Raw genomic sequence first — 15,092 nt, forward strand, 5'->3', positions numbered from 1 at the left:
AAAAGAGGACTGTTCAATTCGTCAACTGAAAATGAACTGTAAATCTAACACACCAAAGTGTGTTGCTGTAATACAACATGATGTAAAGAAGATCAAGTGAAGTGAATATTTTTCAGAGTATTGTACTTCAAGGCAAAAAAATAAAATAAAATAAAATACATGCTCCTAAATTTTACCATTTTTAAGATGCAAACTGTACCTGTATGGCAGGAATATTTTCACTAATATAAACTTCAAGCAAGCCAAACCTGAACATAAGCCTGAACAAATCAAATGGAAGAAGTTGCCAAACGTCACTGTGTGTTAGTGAAGGGTACGGTGAATTACTGTCAAGTTCCATCATGCAAAAGCTTTTGCTTCCTTCCAGCTGGAAAAATATAATAAGGCGCAGTCAAAGGGCTTATCAACATGATAGCAATCAGCGTTACATTGTGTCATAACACAACACAGCTGTTCCTGCTTTCTCTGGTATCATGCTGTTCATGACATCACCAACAATTTAGCACATGATGCAGAAAAATTCTGTCAACATTTCGAAAGAGGGAAGTTATCACAATAGGCTTCAGCAATATTTTGCTGACGCCTGAAGATCCAGATCTGGTTCATTTTTAAACACAGTCATAATTTTGTGCTCTATGTATAAAAATACCTTAATTTTAGAGGAAACCTCATTAGAAACGTGGTAATCAAGATAGCACGAATAACACGTCGATTTTATTCTAAATGTAAGCAATAAGAAAATGTCCTACTTCTTAGACTCAACTTTTTTGTAAATACTGTGAAACCTCTGTATTTTTCCTCAAGGTTAACATACAGTGAAAATTTATACCGGCCTATATCAGCATTCACATCCCACCCACTTGCAGAAGTCACTTTGACTTATAAGCATCATCTTCTTCTCTTCCCCCTCGGCTCTCACCTTGCCAGCTGTCGTTGCAGACACACAGCTTCTCGCCGGTGAGGTCGCAGTAGCCGTGGTCGGGGCTCCCGCAGTTGTTCCTGCAGTAGGGGATGTCACACGCTTCGCCCTTCCAGTACTTGTCACATTCACAGTACACTCTGCTGGCGACCGAGTTCCCCGGCGTGCACTTCCCATGTCCAGAGCAGTTATTGGGACAAGAGTTTATCCTGGAAATAAAAATAAATGAATAGAAAAGATTGGTTCAAATAATTATCAGCTGAAATACAACTTAAATGCTTAGCATCAAATACTTACGAGTAGAGTATGTTAAATCCTGTCAGATTGTAGGCAGCGTCGCTGAAAAAGTGTAGCAGTGCATAGCCTGAAGTCGTCTCAACTTCAGGAACCGTCTCGTTACCTCGGGTCTCTGGTACGATCAGGCCACTGTAGAAATATATGCACAAATCCATTTAGTGTTTTTAAATACTTCTACTAATACTTCTAGAAAAATGTTACAAAAAATTATAAATCTGAAACAGAAAAACTCTTAAAAAAGCATTTCCTTGTGACATAGAAAGTGGTTTCATTTTTTTTTTTCTGACTTCAAAGTTTAGATGTGTGCATATCGACTCATCAATCTGGAGTTTCTCACCTGAAAACAGCAACCAGAGGAGCATAAACAGAGTCCCCGTCATAGACGTACATGTGGTCCCAGCTGCATTCTGTGGCAAAGTGGTTGAATCTTAACCGCAGAACCGCATTAGGGCTGAAAGAAAAAACACATCAAAGTATTTCTGTCTGATAAGTGAGAGTTGGAGTAACGTTTACAGCTTAATTTAGGAAGAAACATGCAGAAAGAGATGCAAATAAAAACATTGTAATTAAAAAACTATAACTTTAAAAGTTTTTTCACGGGGGGGCGCTAGTGAGCACCGTATGGAGTAGACGTGTTTTTCCGGGCTCCTCACCACTTACAAGTAATTTCTTATTTATTTTGATTTTCCACTCATATTTCGGTTCCCCTGTGCTTCGACCACCTGTCTTGACATTGAGGATGACTAAACCCAAGACGGATAAAGGAAAGAAGCAAGATAAGGCTTCAGAAGAGACGACGGAGCAGCACGTGCTGGGGCTAGCTAAGCAAGCTACAACCGTAACGGGCGCCGTTCATCGTGTGAGCATGATGCGGGATCCGCTACCGTCCTCGCGGCAATAAATAACATGAATAAGATAATGAACGATAGATTTAATGATCTTGAAGCAACTCTCGCTTCGACCCAAGCAACGTTATTAAACCTTGTTGACCGGATTAAAGAGGTGGAAGATGCTGCATCCAATCACGAGGGCCGCCTTTCCAAGATGGAGGGGACCTGTGCCAGGATCCAGGCAGAGAACGAGGCTCTCCGCGTGAAGGTGATCGATCCTGAGGCTCGGTCCAGGAGGCAGAATATTAAAATTATTGGGTTGCCGGAAAAGATCGAGGATGGACGTCCTAGAGATTTTCTGATGAAGTTCATTCCGGAACTGCTTGGTGTGGATCAGTTTCATACGCAGCTGGAGGTGGACCGGGCGCATCGCCTGGGAAGCAGGCTGCCTGGTGACGGCGCGCGGCCGCGGGTAATGATAGCACGAATTCACTACTTCCATGTGAAGGAGAGGATTCTTCGACTGGCCCGTCAACAGTTCCCCTTCAGTTTCAAGGGGAAGCCGAGCTACATTTTCCCTGATTACCCGGCAGAGGTGATGAAGCAGAGGCAGGCTTTTGATGCGGTGAAGAAGCGGCTCCAGGACTCTGGAGCGAGGTGCGGGGTCCTGTATCCTGCGCGCTTACGGGTCTCCTCGCCGCGGGATGCAGAGATCTTTGCAGAATCCTTACAAAGTCACTGAGTATCTGGAGGTTAGAGCCACTGTGGTATGTGCTCATTGTTTTGGGTCACTGGGGACCGGAATCGCTTTTATAACAGCTGGATGTTTGTACCATAATCTAAGTCTGTTAAATTTGAGTGGATAGAGGAGCCTTTTTGCAGAGTTAGTTCGGTATTTGTATGGCCCATACGGCCCGGCTTCCTCTATTTTGCTATGTGGGGTTTTTATTCTCGCTTTGTTTGGGAAAGTGGGATGGGGGTAACTTTTTTGTTTGTTTTTCTTGTTCAAAAATCATTTTACATGTTGCAATACACTGTCAGGCTAACACGAGTGCTTTGAAGCCATTCTGTTGAAAATTTTCTGTGTACCATAACTCCTCATTACAGGGCGGTGGCATAAACTTTACCAGTTGGAATGTCAGGGGTTTGGGGCATGTCCTAAAAAGGGCTAAAGTATTTTCTCACTTAAAGTCCTTATCAGCGGACATTGTATATCTTCAAGAAACACACATAAGACCAGGCAGGGAGAGGTTATTGAGATGCAGTTGGGCAAACCAAATTTTCCAGTCTACTTTTTCAGGTAAAGCTCGAGGGGTGGCAATTCTGATTCGTAGAACAGTTCCTTTTAGACATATTTCCACTGTGACTGACCCAAATGGTAGATTTATATTGGTAACGGGCTATTTATACTCCTTTCATGTCACGCTTCTTAATGTATATGGCCCTAATTTTGATGACCCGAGCTTCTTTAGAAAAATATTTAATTTGCTTCCTGACCTGGCTGATACTCATCTAATTTTGGGAGGGGATTTTAACTGTGTGCTAGACAACTACCTGGATAGATCAACTCAAACAAGGCAGCCTCCCTCCTCCTCCTCTGCGGTTTTGAACACCCTTATGACCTCAACAAATCTGGTTGATGCCTGGAGGCTGCAGCATCCGGTGGAGAGGGATTATTCCTTTTTTTCAAATATGCATAAGTCCTATTCAAGAATAGATTACTTTCTTCTTGACTCTAAAGTAATATCTAATGTAATATCTTCAAAATACCATACACTTTTAATCTCGTACCACTCTCCAGTCTCGCTGACTCTCGACCTTAACCATAAGAAACAACAGTACTTCTGGCGCTTTCACCAATCCTTGCTATCAGAGGAGACATTTTGTAAATTCCTAGACGATAAAATTTCTGAATTCTTAGACACTAATGATACAAAAGATGTTACAGATTCTACTCTATGGGAAACTTTTAAAGTTGTGATCAGAGGCCATATTATTTCTTTCGAAAAGTTTCTGAAAAACAAAAGGCGAGAACGTCTCGCAGGAATTGAGACTGAATTGGCACGCTTAGAATTTAACTACAAGTCCTCTAATGACCCTATGACTTTACAAAACATTTTTGCTCTAAAATATGAATATAATACCATCCTGTCCAGACAGGTGCTTGATCAGTTGTTAAAAATTAAGCAGAAACACTTTGAGCTGAGTGATATGCCCCATAGATTATTGGCTCATCAACTGCGGGGTTTGCAGGCCAACAGGGCAATACATAAAATTAAGTCCAGGACAGGAAAAATTATAACTGATCCAAAAGGTATAAATGACTCCTTTAAAGAATATTATGAACGACTGTACATGTCTAAGGCAAAAGGAAATATGTCGATGATGGGCCATATAAATGCTATGAAAATGGTGTCCTTACCTAAATTTTTATACCTTTTTCAGGGTCTGCCTATTTTTTTAACAAAGGCTTTTTTTAAATCGTTAGACTCAATAATCTTGCCTTTTGTTTGGGGCTTTAAAGCCCATAGAATATCAAAAACTCACTTACATAAACCAACAGAGATGGGAGTATGGGGATTACCCTGTTTTCAGCATTATTATTGGGCAGCGAATGCAAGAGCCCTGGTATACTGGCAGGAAGGTGATGCTCAAGAATTGTCTGCAAATTCTCCCCCATGGGTGGCCATTGAAAGAAGTGGTGTTACTGACAGCTCTCTTCCGGCTCTTCTCTTCGCAGCACCGATATCTCCCGCAATTAGTGGGGTAAATAATTTGATCGTTTTAAATTCTTTGAAAATATGGAAACAAATTAAGTTGCACTGTAAGTTACCAGAGACCTCAGTTCATGCCCCAGTTTACTGTAACCATGCTTTTCCCCCATCACTATCGGATACGTCCTTTAAAAATTGGAGATTGAAAGGCCTTAATACCTTGAAAAACTTGTACATTAACAAAAAGTTTGCTTCATTTGCTATGCAGAAGAGCTATTTTTCCCTTCCGGATATGGATTTCTTCAGATATTTGCAAGTTAGAAACTATGTTCGAACTAATATTCCGAATTTCATATCTCTCCCGGAAGAAAATAAATTATGCAAAATTCTGCTGGGCTCTCTAGGATCGAAAAAGTTAATCACGAGTTTTGTTGACGTCTTTGCAGAGCGAATTAACTTTACCACAGACTCCTTGAGAGCTGCATGGGAGGAGGAGCTGGGTTTGCGGATCGGGAGTGAGGTCTGGGAGGAGGATCTTGGGAGGATTCGGACGTGCTCTATCAATGTAAGACACCAGTTAATTCAGTTCAAGGTGTTTCATAGACTTCACTATTCTAAAATTAAACTGCACAAAATATTTCCTTCGACATCTTCCAAATGTGATAAATGTAAGTCTGCGGATGGCTCCCTATCTCATTTGTTCTGGACATGCCCCAAGCTATTTCATTATTGGTGTGAGATTTTCAACTTGTTTTCTAAGGTTTATGGATACGCGTTGGTTCCTGACCCCCAGATTGCATTGTTTGGACACTCTCCTTCTTTGAGGAACTGCAGCATTTCTATGCAAACGACGGTGGTGTATGGAATGGTAATAGCCAAAAAAGTAATATTGAGATTTTGGAAAACTGACAAGGTTCCTCAGTTTAAAATGTGGTTGAGCGACTTTACTGGGATTCTCCATTTGGAGAAGCTACGATATGATGTTGTGGGTTTCTCTAATAAGTTCTGTAGTATCTGGCAGCCGGTTTTGGACTATCTTTCTCGATCCAAGGTCGACCCCGACATTCGCTCAGTTTCATAGTATGCCACCTATGCCCTTAGGGACAGATAATACCATCCTTAAGCAGAAATTGTACTCAATGCAGTGTAATCAATTCTTTGGATAATTTTCCTGACTTATTATAAATTTTTCTTTCTTTCTTTTTTTTTTGTTATTGTACGTCTTTATTTTTATTACTGGATTGATAAGAGTATACTGCTTTCATACAGGATTTTGTTGCATACATGCGTGTGTATGTAAGTCTCCGTGAATATGTGTATATGTATATATATATATGCTTCATACTCTCATGTATGATTTATGTATGTTATATTCTGAAAAACTAATAAATATATATATATATATATAAAAGTTTTTTCACACACCAGAAATCAGCAACAGTTACAAAAAAATACTATAACATTTAAATTCATAGGGCATTCAACTGCTGAAGTAGTTTTTATTTACTTCTGTTTTTAGGCCTTCTTCAGAGGCCTAAAAACAGAAGTATCAAGTAGTTACTCTCAGCAATTAGAGTTCTTAATGAAAGAAAACAGTTTTGTAATGAATTTACAAAGCAAATATGAATGAACGATTTTGTTTTGGTCTAATAATGCTCTTAGTCCACAGAAACATCCCAAAACCAACTGGACATGAAAATAGCAAGTTAACTTTGGCTAATTATATTTCTAGCTTTAAAAAAAAGAAGTTCTAAATGGTGATTTGAGTTGGCATAAAAATTAAAGGTCGCTAAAGGTATAGAGGTTCTTGATCCTTCATGACAACTATCGTTTATGAAAGCGTAGCAGAAACACAGTCATACAGAAACTTTTGCATGTTCTGTTAAGTTTTATATTATGCCATTTAAGCATCATTTGCTTTTAAAAAATGACTAAAGTTAAGTGGGCACTACACATTTGTGCCCACATCACTCCACACAAAAAAAAAGCCATCTGCCACAGGAAGTTTTGAGGATTCTTTGTAACTTTGCTTCAATTTAGCCAGACAGTCAGAAAACGTTGATTGGAGCCACAGCTGTGGACATATTTTAAGGCCACACCCAGAACTCTTTGCTTTCTTGTTTGATACCATGACAAAGTCAGAGAAAGAACTGTGAAACCCCATAAGTCTGGTTCAATCTTGGGAAAAATTCATATGGTTTAATGTGTCACATTTATCTGTACAAAGAATTATACAAGTACAGACATGATGGGAATGTCCAACCATCATACCGCTCAGGACGGAGATGGGTTCCTGTTTTCCAGACATTTTTTTTTTTTTGTCTGAAAATCTGTAAATCAATTCCAGAAAAAAGTCAAAGGCTTTATGAAAATGCTGGCTAAAGCTAGCAAGACTGTGTCATTATCCACAGTGGAACGTGTCCTGTACTGAAAGGCCATTCAGCTAGGAGGAAACCATTATTCCAAAAGAAATATAAAAAAGCCAGACTTCATTTTCCAAATGCACACAGGGACAAAGACCTTCATTTTTGGAGGCATGTCCTGTTGTCTGATGAAACTAAAGTGGAACTGTTTGGTCATAATAACCAACATTACATCTGAAGTAAAAGTATAAGACTGGGAACATCTTATACTTATTCTTATTCCAACTGTGCAGCATGGGGGAGGCAGCATCATGTGGTGGGGCTGTTTTACTGCAGGATAGATTGTGCACTTCTAAAATAGATGCCATCATGAGGAAAGAATATTATGTGGAAATATTGAAGTAGCATCACACAGGAAATTAAAGCTTGGGCACAAATGGGTCTAAACAGAAAACATTCCTACAATCTCTGTCTATAATAAGAACAGGTGAATATAAATCACTAATAATATCTACAGGGAGGAGTTTGATCGTAAATATTTTTGCTTGATCAGGCCCTTTGATAATATTTCATACAAGTTGACCACCGTTTTGTTCCACAATGAGTGGAACAACATTAAGTATGCTTTTTAAGCAAACTAAAACACTGATTAAAGACATATTTAACCACATGGTTTGCTTGTTTATCAGTTGGGATTAATTTGGGATAAAATAGCAGCAGCTGAGTAATAAAAATGACTGCATCAAAGGGACAAATTATCCTGAAGCCTTTTCACTGTCAAGGTAAATATCAATAAATTCTCCATTTTTCTGCAACTGTTTAGCTTCAGCGTAATAATCGAATGAAGGACTCACTAGGCCTCAATGAGCCAGGTGCACTTTGTTTTGAACTTGTAGTTGAAGGGCCCGTCTGTGAGGTAGCCTGAGGGTTCTGTCAATCTGGAAAACAAAAAACAAAACAACATTAAAAAGAAATTGTTTCAGTGGATTGGTATGCACAGTGTGGAAAACATATTAATGAAAGAATGTAAATGCTTCATCCCCCCAGTGAGAGGATGTGGTGACTCAGCTATGATCAGATTTTGTTGTTATGGTTTTCTCCCCTCAAAGGGAAGGGTGACCGAACATCAAAACATGAGTTCTGTTTATGATCACCTCCTCCCACCCCTATGATGAAGCCTTTCTGCCCAGATGGGAGAGGTCTCTGCTGTGGGCCCACACACATCCAAAGGCTTTCTGAGTATGTAGGTTAAAAGAACTGCGTTTCTTTACAAAACATTCAGCTAGACAATTGATTAAAAGGCATAGAAATCACAATCGCATCTCTCTGTTTTAATACTAAACCAAAACAGATTTTTTTCCAAAAAACTAAATTGCCCAAAAAGCCTAAATTATAACTTCACAGTGTGCCTTTAGTTCTGCAGATTAAACAGTCAGCATTAAAGAAGCCCAGTGGGCACAGGAAGAGGCCCGAGCAACCAAAAGATACCATTTACAGTCTTTAGAAATAGGTCCTTTAATCCTTAGAAAAAAAGCCTTTAAGTGACCGCCCATGCTTCACAACGACAGAGGGCATATAATTAGACACCATCTGTAAGAAAGGAGCCCGAAAATGATTTTCCTCTCTGATATTTGGGAACAAATGCATCACAAAAACATGGCAGGCTCGATAAAAAGTAAACCCAAGCTGACTGCTGTACTATTAGACCCTCAGAGTTTTAAACTCTCCAATTTAAAGTAGTTTGAAGCTGGGGGGGGGGGGGGGGGGGGGGGGGGGGGTAAACAGCACCTTAGAAAACTATTGAAGTCCCTAGAACTTTTCAAATTCTTCTATGTTAGGAACTGAAAAATTATGTGCATTTTCTTCGTATTTTATGTTGCAAACCAACACAACATAGTGAAGATTATTGTTTTACAAAGTCTGAAAACACGTAAAAGTAGAGAAACTGCGACTTTGCTCTTAGTCCGTCAAAGACTTTATTTGACAAAACCGCAAAAAGTTCACGGGACATAAATTCTCTTTCAAGATCCTGACACTATATTTCTTAAAAAGAAAAGGTTTTTACTCTGGCTCCTTCCCATTAAGTATCGGAGATGAGATCTTATGAATTAAACATGCAGCCAGAGAAAAGACAACATCCAGAGGATGTTTAATTGTCCAAAAAAAAAGGATTAATCTTTCATGTTGGACCTGAAGGTACAGTGAGAAACACAATCTGTTTGGCAGCTTCATGCGGTTTACAGAACTGTGACACCACACACACATAAACCCGAATGAAGACAAAATTTCCACACAGTTATGTGCATGCCACATGTTGTAGAACATCACAGTTCAAAAGTGTCTTGCGTTTAGCAGAGGCGTTACTCCACAACATGTCTGACGACAACCAGCAACAAAGACCTGTAACCACATTCAGAACAATGCTACTTACAGAGATAGAGTTACATCTATGTCACTGAGGGCCGCTAAGCTGTAATGAAAGGCCATCCCACACATCACCAAGCTGGCAGTCATTAATTCTGCCATTGCATCCTTAGATTTTATTATATCTACCCGATTTGTTTTGTCTTGTATCACCAAATACGTGTCATTTGTATCACCAAATGACACACATTCCTTCCTTCTGAGAATTCATCCAATAAAAGCTCTGCTGCGAGAGTGGAGAGGTTTATGGAAATTTAAGTGGATTACAGATGTTTCCTCAAAGCCACTGGGTGCTCACTTTTGTCACAAAGCCATACTGATTTATATGTTTGGGGATTTCATTGAGAATCTATTTGCAACTTTGAGTCAATAAGCCAGTGTATAGGAAAGTGCTATTGGTTTAGAATATGTGCTGCGATGCCGAGAAGAGACAAAGATCTTTTATTTGAAAGATCTTATGACAAAATACCTCTGAACACTACATCAGGAGAATAGATTTGATATGAAATCTAATTGTCTAATTATCTAACTTGCATCTTTTTATGGCACAATTTGATGCTTTTCTTTACAGAAATTTCTAGAGGTCCAGAGTCATTTTACCTTTTTTTCTTTTTTCAAAACATAATGCAGATGTTTGCTATGTATTTATGATAGATATTTCTGCAAGACAAAGGGTGGATGGATTGACAACCAGATGGATGATCAATGCATGGACATATGCATGAATGCATGGATGGATAAACAAAATAATATAAGGAAGCATTGGCAAATCACTTGATAGGTATATGGACAAATGGATGGCTACTATACTGAACAGTGCAAAGAAATAAAAAAAATAGACAGTACAAATTATTACACAACGGTGACTGCCCACACAAACTGCTGAAAATGTCACTTCCTCTAAAAAAAGAAAGAAAACCCTGAATGTGATAAGACATACTTTCCATGCACAAGTGCCTAAATTTAGTTTGTTCTAGCTTATTACAGCATGAAACACCATATTTCTCTTAGCCTTAGCATAGTTTACAAACCTAATGTCAAGTGCAGCCTTCTGACATAAACAATTCAACAACACAACTTATGACTTTTCAGACTCCTTTACTCCATTTCTTTTTAACCGTTATACAAAAAATGATTCAGACCAAGCAGAATTTCTAAAGAAAAACAAAGAACATGGTAAAGTATCTTTAAGTGTCTATATTGCTTGCTAACTCAACAAATAGTTTTTTCACAATCAGATTCTCCCACCATTTATACAACGATTGCATCAGGAAAATCATCCCCGATTCTTTTTGTCTAATTTTACATCATTGCCATTTCCCCACCCTAATCTAAAAGCTTGACCATAGCTTCACTAAAATGTAGCAATGGTTTGCACCAATGGCAGTTAGAGATTATCCTCCTGGCTAAACATATTGCTGCCATGCAGTGTAAAAGCACAACACTTAAAACTTGATACATAATTACATATGGCACTCGAAACATCCTTTACAATTGCAATATTGCAAACATTGATATTGAAATGTTGATGGTGACATTGAGCAGCTCTAATTTATACTCAAGTCAAACAACACATCTTTGAACACTATTTACTAATAAGGTAATTTCTTAGGGAAGTTGTGGGTAGATCTGAAAAGACGTGTTAGTGAGGCAGCCTCCAAACTTGACTCGGTTCCACCAGTTCTGTCAGGAGGAACGGGCCAGAACTCCAGCAAACTATTGTGAGAAGCCTTTGGAAAGAGACCCGAAAGGCTTGACCCAAGTCATACAGATAAAACACAACCCTCCTAAATACTACACAGGTGTGAAACCTGCATAGAAATTACCTGAAGTATTAAAGATCCAAATAGAGTTAAAAGAATGAAGGCTGCTCCATCACTTCATATTTTAAGTACTTTTTGATTTCCTACTTGAGCAGAAAACATGATACTAATTGGTGAACCTCAGATTTTTAAGATGTTAATAAATAAATCTCTGACAACTTCTCTGAGCCATTTAGTGACTATAAATAATTTGGTCTGATTTAAATTTAGACAATGAGAAAATGTGTGTCTTGTTATTCAGTGTATTTAAACGTCTGGTTTCAGCTGTAGTTTACAATTATTCCATACCTTGTGTTGATTTAGCACTTAAAGTCCCAATGTAATACCCTGAAGCTTGGGGACCAATTTAAAGTAAGCTGCTGTGTTTTGTAGATCACCCGTCAGAGCCTGCTATGTTTTTGTGTAGCTGCCAAAATTACTGGATTATGGATCTTGTTGTGCTGTAGCCTCAAAACCAATAAAAGGCTTTTGACTTTTACGTGATGGAAATAAAAGCTTAGTCAGTATGTTTGCTAAAAAAAAAAAAGGAAGGTATGAACCCACGATGTGAAATATAGGACAGCACATCGTGTCGGTTTTGAAATGAAGTGTTTGTGTTAGTACTGTGGGATGCATTTGCTGGTCTGCTAACTTTTTCCACAATTACCGGTTTTGAGCAGGACTCATCCTATTATGCAGTGAGTCAGCAGGAGTGTTTTTGGTCACTTGCACAAGCAGGACCCACACATATGTTGTTCCTATCTCCTGATGACTTTCACTGACACCGATTTCCTAAATTAAGCAGCAGCCACTGGATGCTGCTCACCTACTGATCCCTGCCTCCGATCATTCCTAGAGAAATTACTCAGAGCCCGGCACCGGGAAGAGGATTCCGGCCACTTACTTGAACCTCCCCTGGCAGTGCTGGCATTGATCTCCGACCCATCCTCGTTCGCAGACGCAGGATCCGTTGATGCATTTCCCCGAGTTACAGCTCTTGTCACAGGATTTCGCCGGGGAGGCGTGCGTTAACAGCACGAAGGAAAACAAAGCACACACCACCAGATATTTGTGGATTCCCCTCGGATCGCTCCTCGAAACTAGCTTCGGCCCGAATAGAAAATGTCTAGTCTTACATCTTCCTCCAATCTCCATGGTTCCTCTTCCTTTTTCCTCCCCTCCAGGTCGACCAAGCGGGGCCTTCTCAGAGAGAACGCCTCGACCTCTCAGGACGCTTCAACTATAACAAAGAAGTCCTGCATGTTTGTTGAGTGGTGGGCATACTCGATTAAGTCTTAAAAAGGCCTAAAATAATTGCAATGTGTGTCTACTAAAGCTGCTCGGTTAACCGCATGCATAGACTTGGATTGAGAGGAATTCCCTTCGCCACTTCTTCCTCGGAAGCGCCTATTTAAAGAGACAATAAACGTTAAATCGAAAGCTGCTGCTGGCTGAATATTCTCATAGGCCAAACTAATACAGTTTGTTAGCCCGAGTAGCTCATTTGCAGTTTGATACGTTGAATTAGAACCATTCTCTCCCAAATGCCATCTCAGCAGCCATTTTAATGCGTTAACAAACCTCCATACTCCAAGCGGGTAGTTCCTCTTAGCAGCTGGGTTTTCACCTAATCTTTTTTTTTTCCCACCAAAATAGTCACACATAAAAACCCAAAAGTGGTTGAAGCGTTTGTAGTCGCCAGAGTCAGAGAGCAGTGCTGCCGCAGTGGATGTGCTGTGATGTGGGAACCGTGAAGGCTATTCTTGCCCCTCTGCTGCTGCTGCTGCTGCTGGGGGGGTATTTTCAGCGGACAGTTTAGCTTTTCTTCACCCAAACAGTCGGTTTCCACTGCGGTTCCAGACTTCCTCAAGCGTGGCTTTCTGTCACACTAACGTCTCTTGCTAACTCCTTTATATTCCAGCTGGAAAAAAGAAAAAAAAAATGTCTCGTTTCCCCTCGAAGCTTCACAACAACAGCCAGCGATGCGAAGCTAGGCAGCCAGAGCTCTTCAGGTTGGAGAAAACTAAACAGAGCATGCGCATGCGCACTGCAAACAAGCTCCACTTAAAGACACAGCGCTCAGAAACGGACACAGTTGGCCAATGTGTCATGGAGGTCAAGGACTTCCCAAAATATAGATGCCTACTTCCGCCTTTGTAATAATTTTTTATAAAAGCATTTACTATCTGATAATTATTAGTTGGTTATGTGGACGATCTGTGAAAGTTTGGGTGACTGGATTATCTTTTCAGAAACCAGTGATAAAAAAGAAAGAAAGAAAGAAAGTGCATATTTGATTAGTTTTTAAAATACACATGTTTAGTTATAAAATAGTTTCACATTTTTAGTGATCAGAAAATACAAAAAAAAAATCAGTGTAGCTTGATTTCCTTCTGATAAGAAAGAGGAAAGCAGTTCTCTTGTGGGAGGGAGGAGTGTGTTTTAACATTGATTTTACAATGTAATAACAGAATGTGACAACTTTAAAAAGAAAAAAAACAGCATAAGTTACTGAAATAGTTACTGTCTCCTTAATTTATACCAATAAGATGTTATGAAATATTCCTGGAAAAAATATACAAACACAACAAACAAAAAGATTGATGTTGAAGCTATCCTAAGATTTATAGTTGTGGCTGTAATAAATGATTTCCTGACTAATGTCCAAATTATTTTTGCTGTTTTAGATTACTCAGGGTGGATCAGATAACTGAGAAAAACAAGCTCTGATTATTCTTAAAGAAGCAGCAGCACAAACTAAGGGTTGTATTATTTTAGATGTGTCCTTGTACAGTTAGGCAACACAGAGATACACAGGACAAGCAACGATGCACACACTTATACCTAGAGGCGATTTAAGAGAGAGCAGTTTACAGCCATGCTTTTGAACTGTGGGAGGAAGCTGGAGTCCCTGGAGACAACGCATATATGGGAGAGCAAACTCCAGGAGTCTAAACACTGTGACATACAGTGGTTGTGTGATGAAGGCATTACAAATAATAAAATTTACAAGAGCAACCAGTTTCCATTCAGACAGCGAGGGTGGTCTGCTATGAAAGCTTTTTTTTTTAGCATGGATATTAGTTTTATACAAGTGAGAACCAGAGGCAGTAATAGTCACAGAAAAAGATCTTATTGAAAGATAATTAAAACTAAATGCCTGGCATTTCAGTTTCCTTTTGGTCAGTAAAAATGATACAACACACATGTATGTGGTTAATGCCCTCGCAAAACTAACCTCCATCCATCCATTTTCTAATTGTCCCTAGTGGGGTCAGGAGGAGTGCTGGTGCCTATCTCCAGCTAATGTTCCGGGGGAGAGGCGGGGTACACCGTGGACAGGTCGCAATGCCAACCTGAAGATGTTATTTCTTCCTGTTGAGGCCATTAAGACTGTAGAAAATAAGTAGGGTGACACACATAAAACAAAAACATTACTAAGAACTGTTACCAAAGAGGAAAATTAAAAAAAAAAACAATAAAAAGCAACTTTATTTTGCTGCATAGTTAAAATATTATACTTATTTATTGTGCTCTGCAATCATTCTGTTGGTGGGTTTGATAACTATCTTTTTGAAGCACAGCTTCAAAAAGATAGTTATATATAAATAGTGTCATCTAACTTATTGTAGCAATGGAATCCCTCAGGGGTTTGTCATAAGACCACTCCTAACTATCCACTGTAAACATATTCGAAGTGGATTTAATACTAGTTCTACAAATTCAACACTTTTCAGCATTCA

The 15,092-nt window shown here is 39.3% G+C and overlaps 1 protein-coding gene across 1 annotated transcript in view; it reads right to left on the minus strand.

Moving 5' to 3' along the window:
* Positions 1–13,377, minus strand: part of atrnl1b (attractin-like 1b) — a 69,599-nt gene extending 56,222 nt beyond the window's left edge. Inside the window, exons 1-5 of the mRNA XM_032573713.1 lie at positions 12,254–13,377; positions 7,978–8,061; positions 1,554–1,667; positions 1,217–1,345; positions 920–1,128 (exon numbers count right to left, since the gene is read on the minus strand). Of these exons, the coding sequence (XP_032429604.1) occupies positions 920–1,128; positions 1,217–1,345; positions 1,554–1,667; positions 7,978–8,061; positions 12,254–12,504 (787 nt within the window). The 5' untranslated portion in view covers positions 12,505–13,377. The remainder of the gene's footprint in view (positions 1–919; positions 1,129–1,216; positions 1,346–1,553; positions 1,668–7,977; positions 8,062–12,253) is intronic.
* Positions 13,378–15,092: the final 1,715 nt, after the last annotated feature.

This window comes from Xiphophorus hellerii, chromosome 10, assembly GCF_003331165.1.
Source record: "Xiphophorus hellerii strain 12219 chromosome 10, Xiphophorus_hellerii-4.1, whole genome shotgun sequence".
Lineage (NCBI taxonomy): Eukaryota > Metazoa > Chordata > Actinopteri > Cyprinodontiformes > Poeciliidae > Xiphophorus > Xiphophorus hellerii.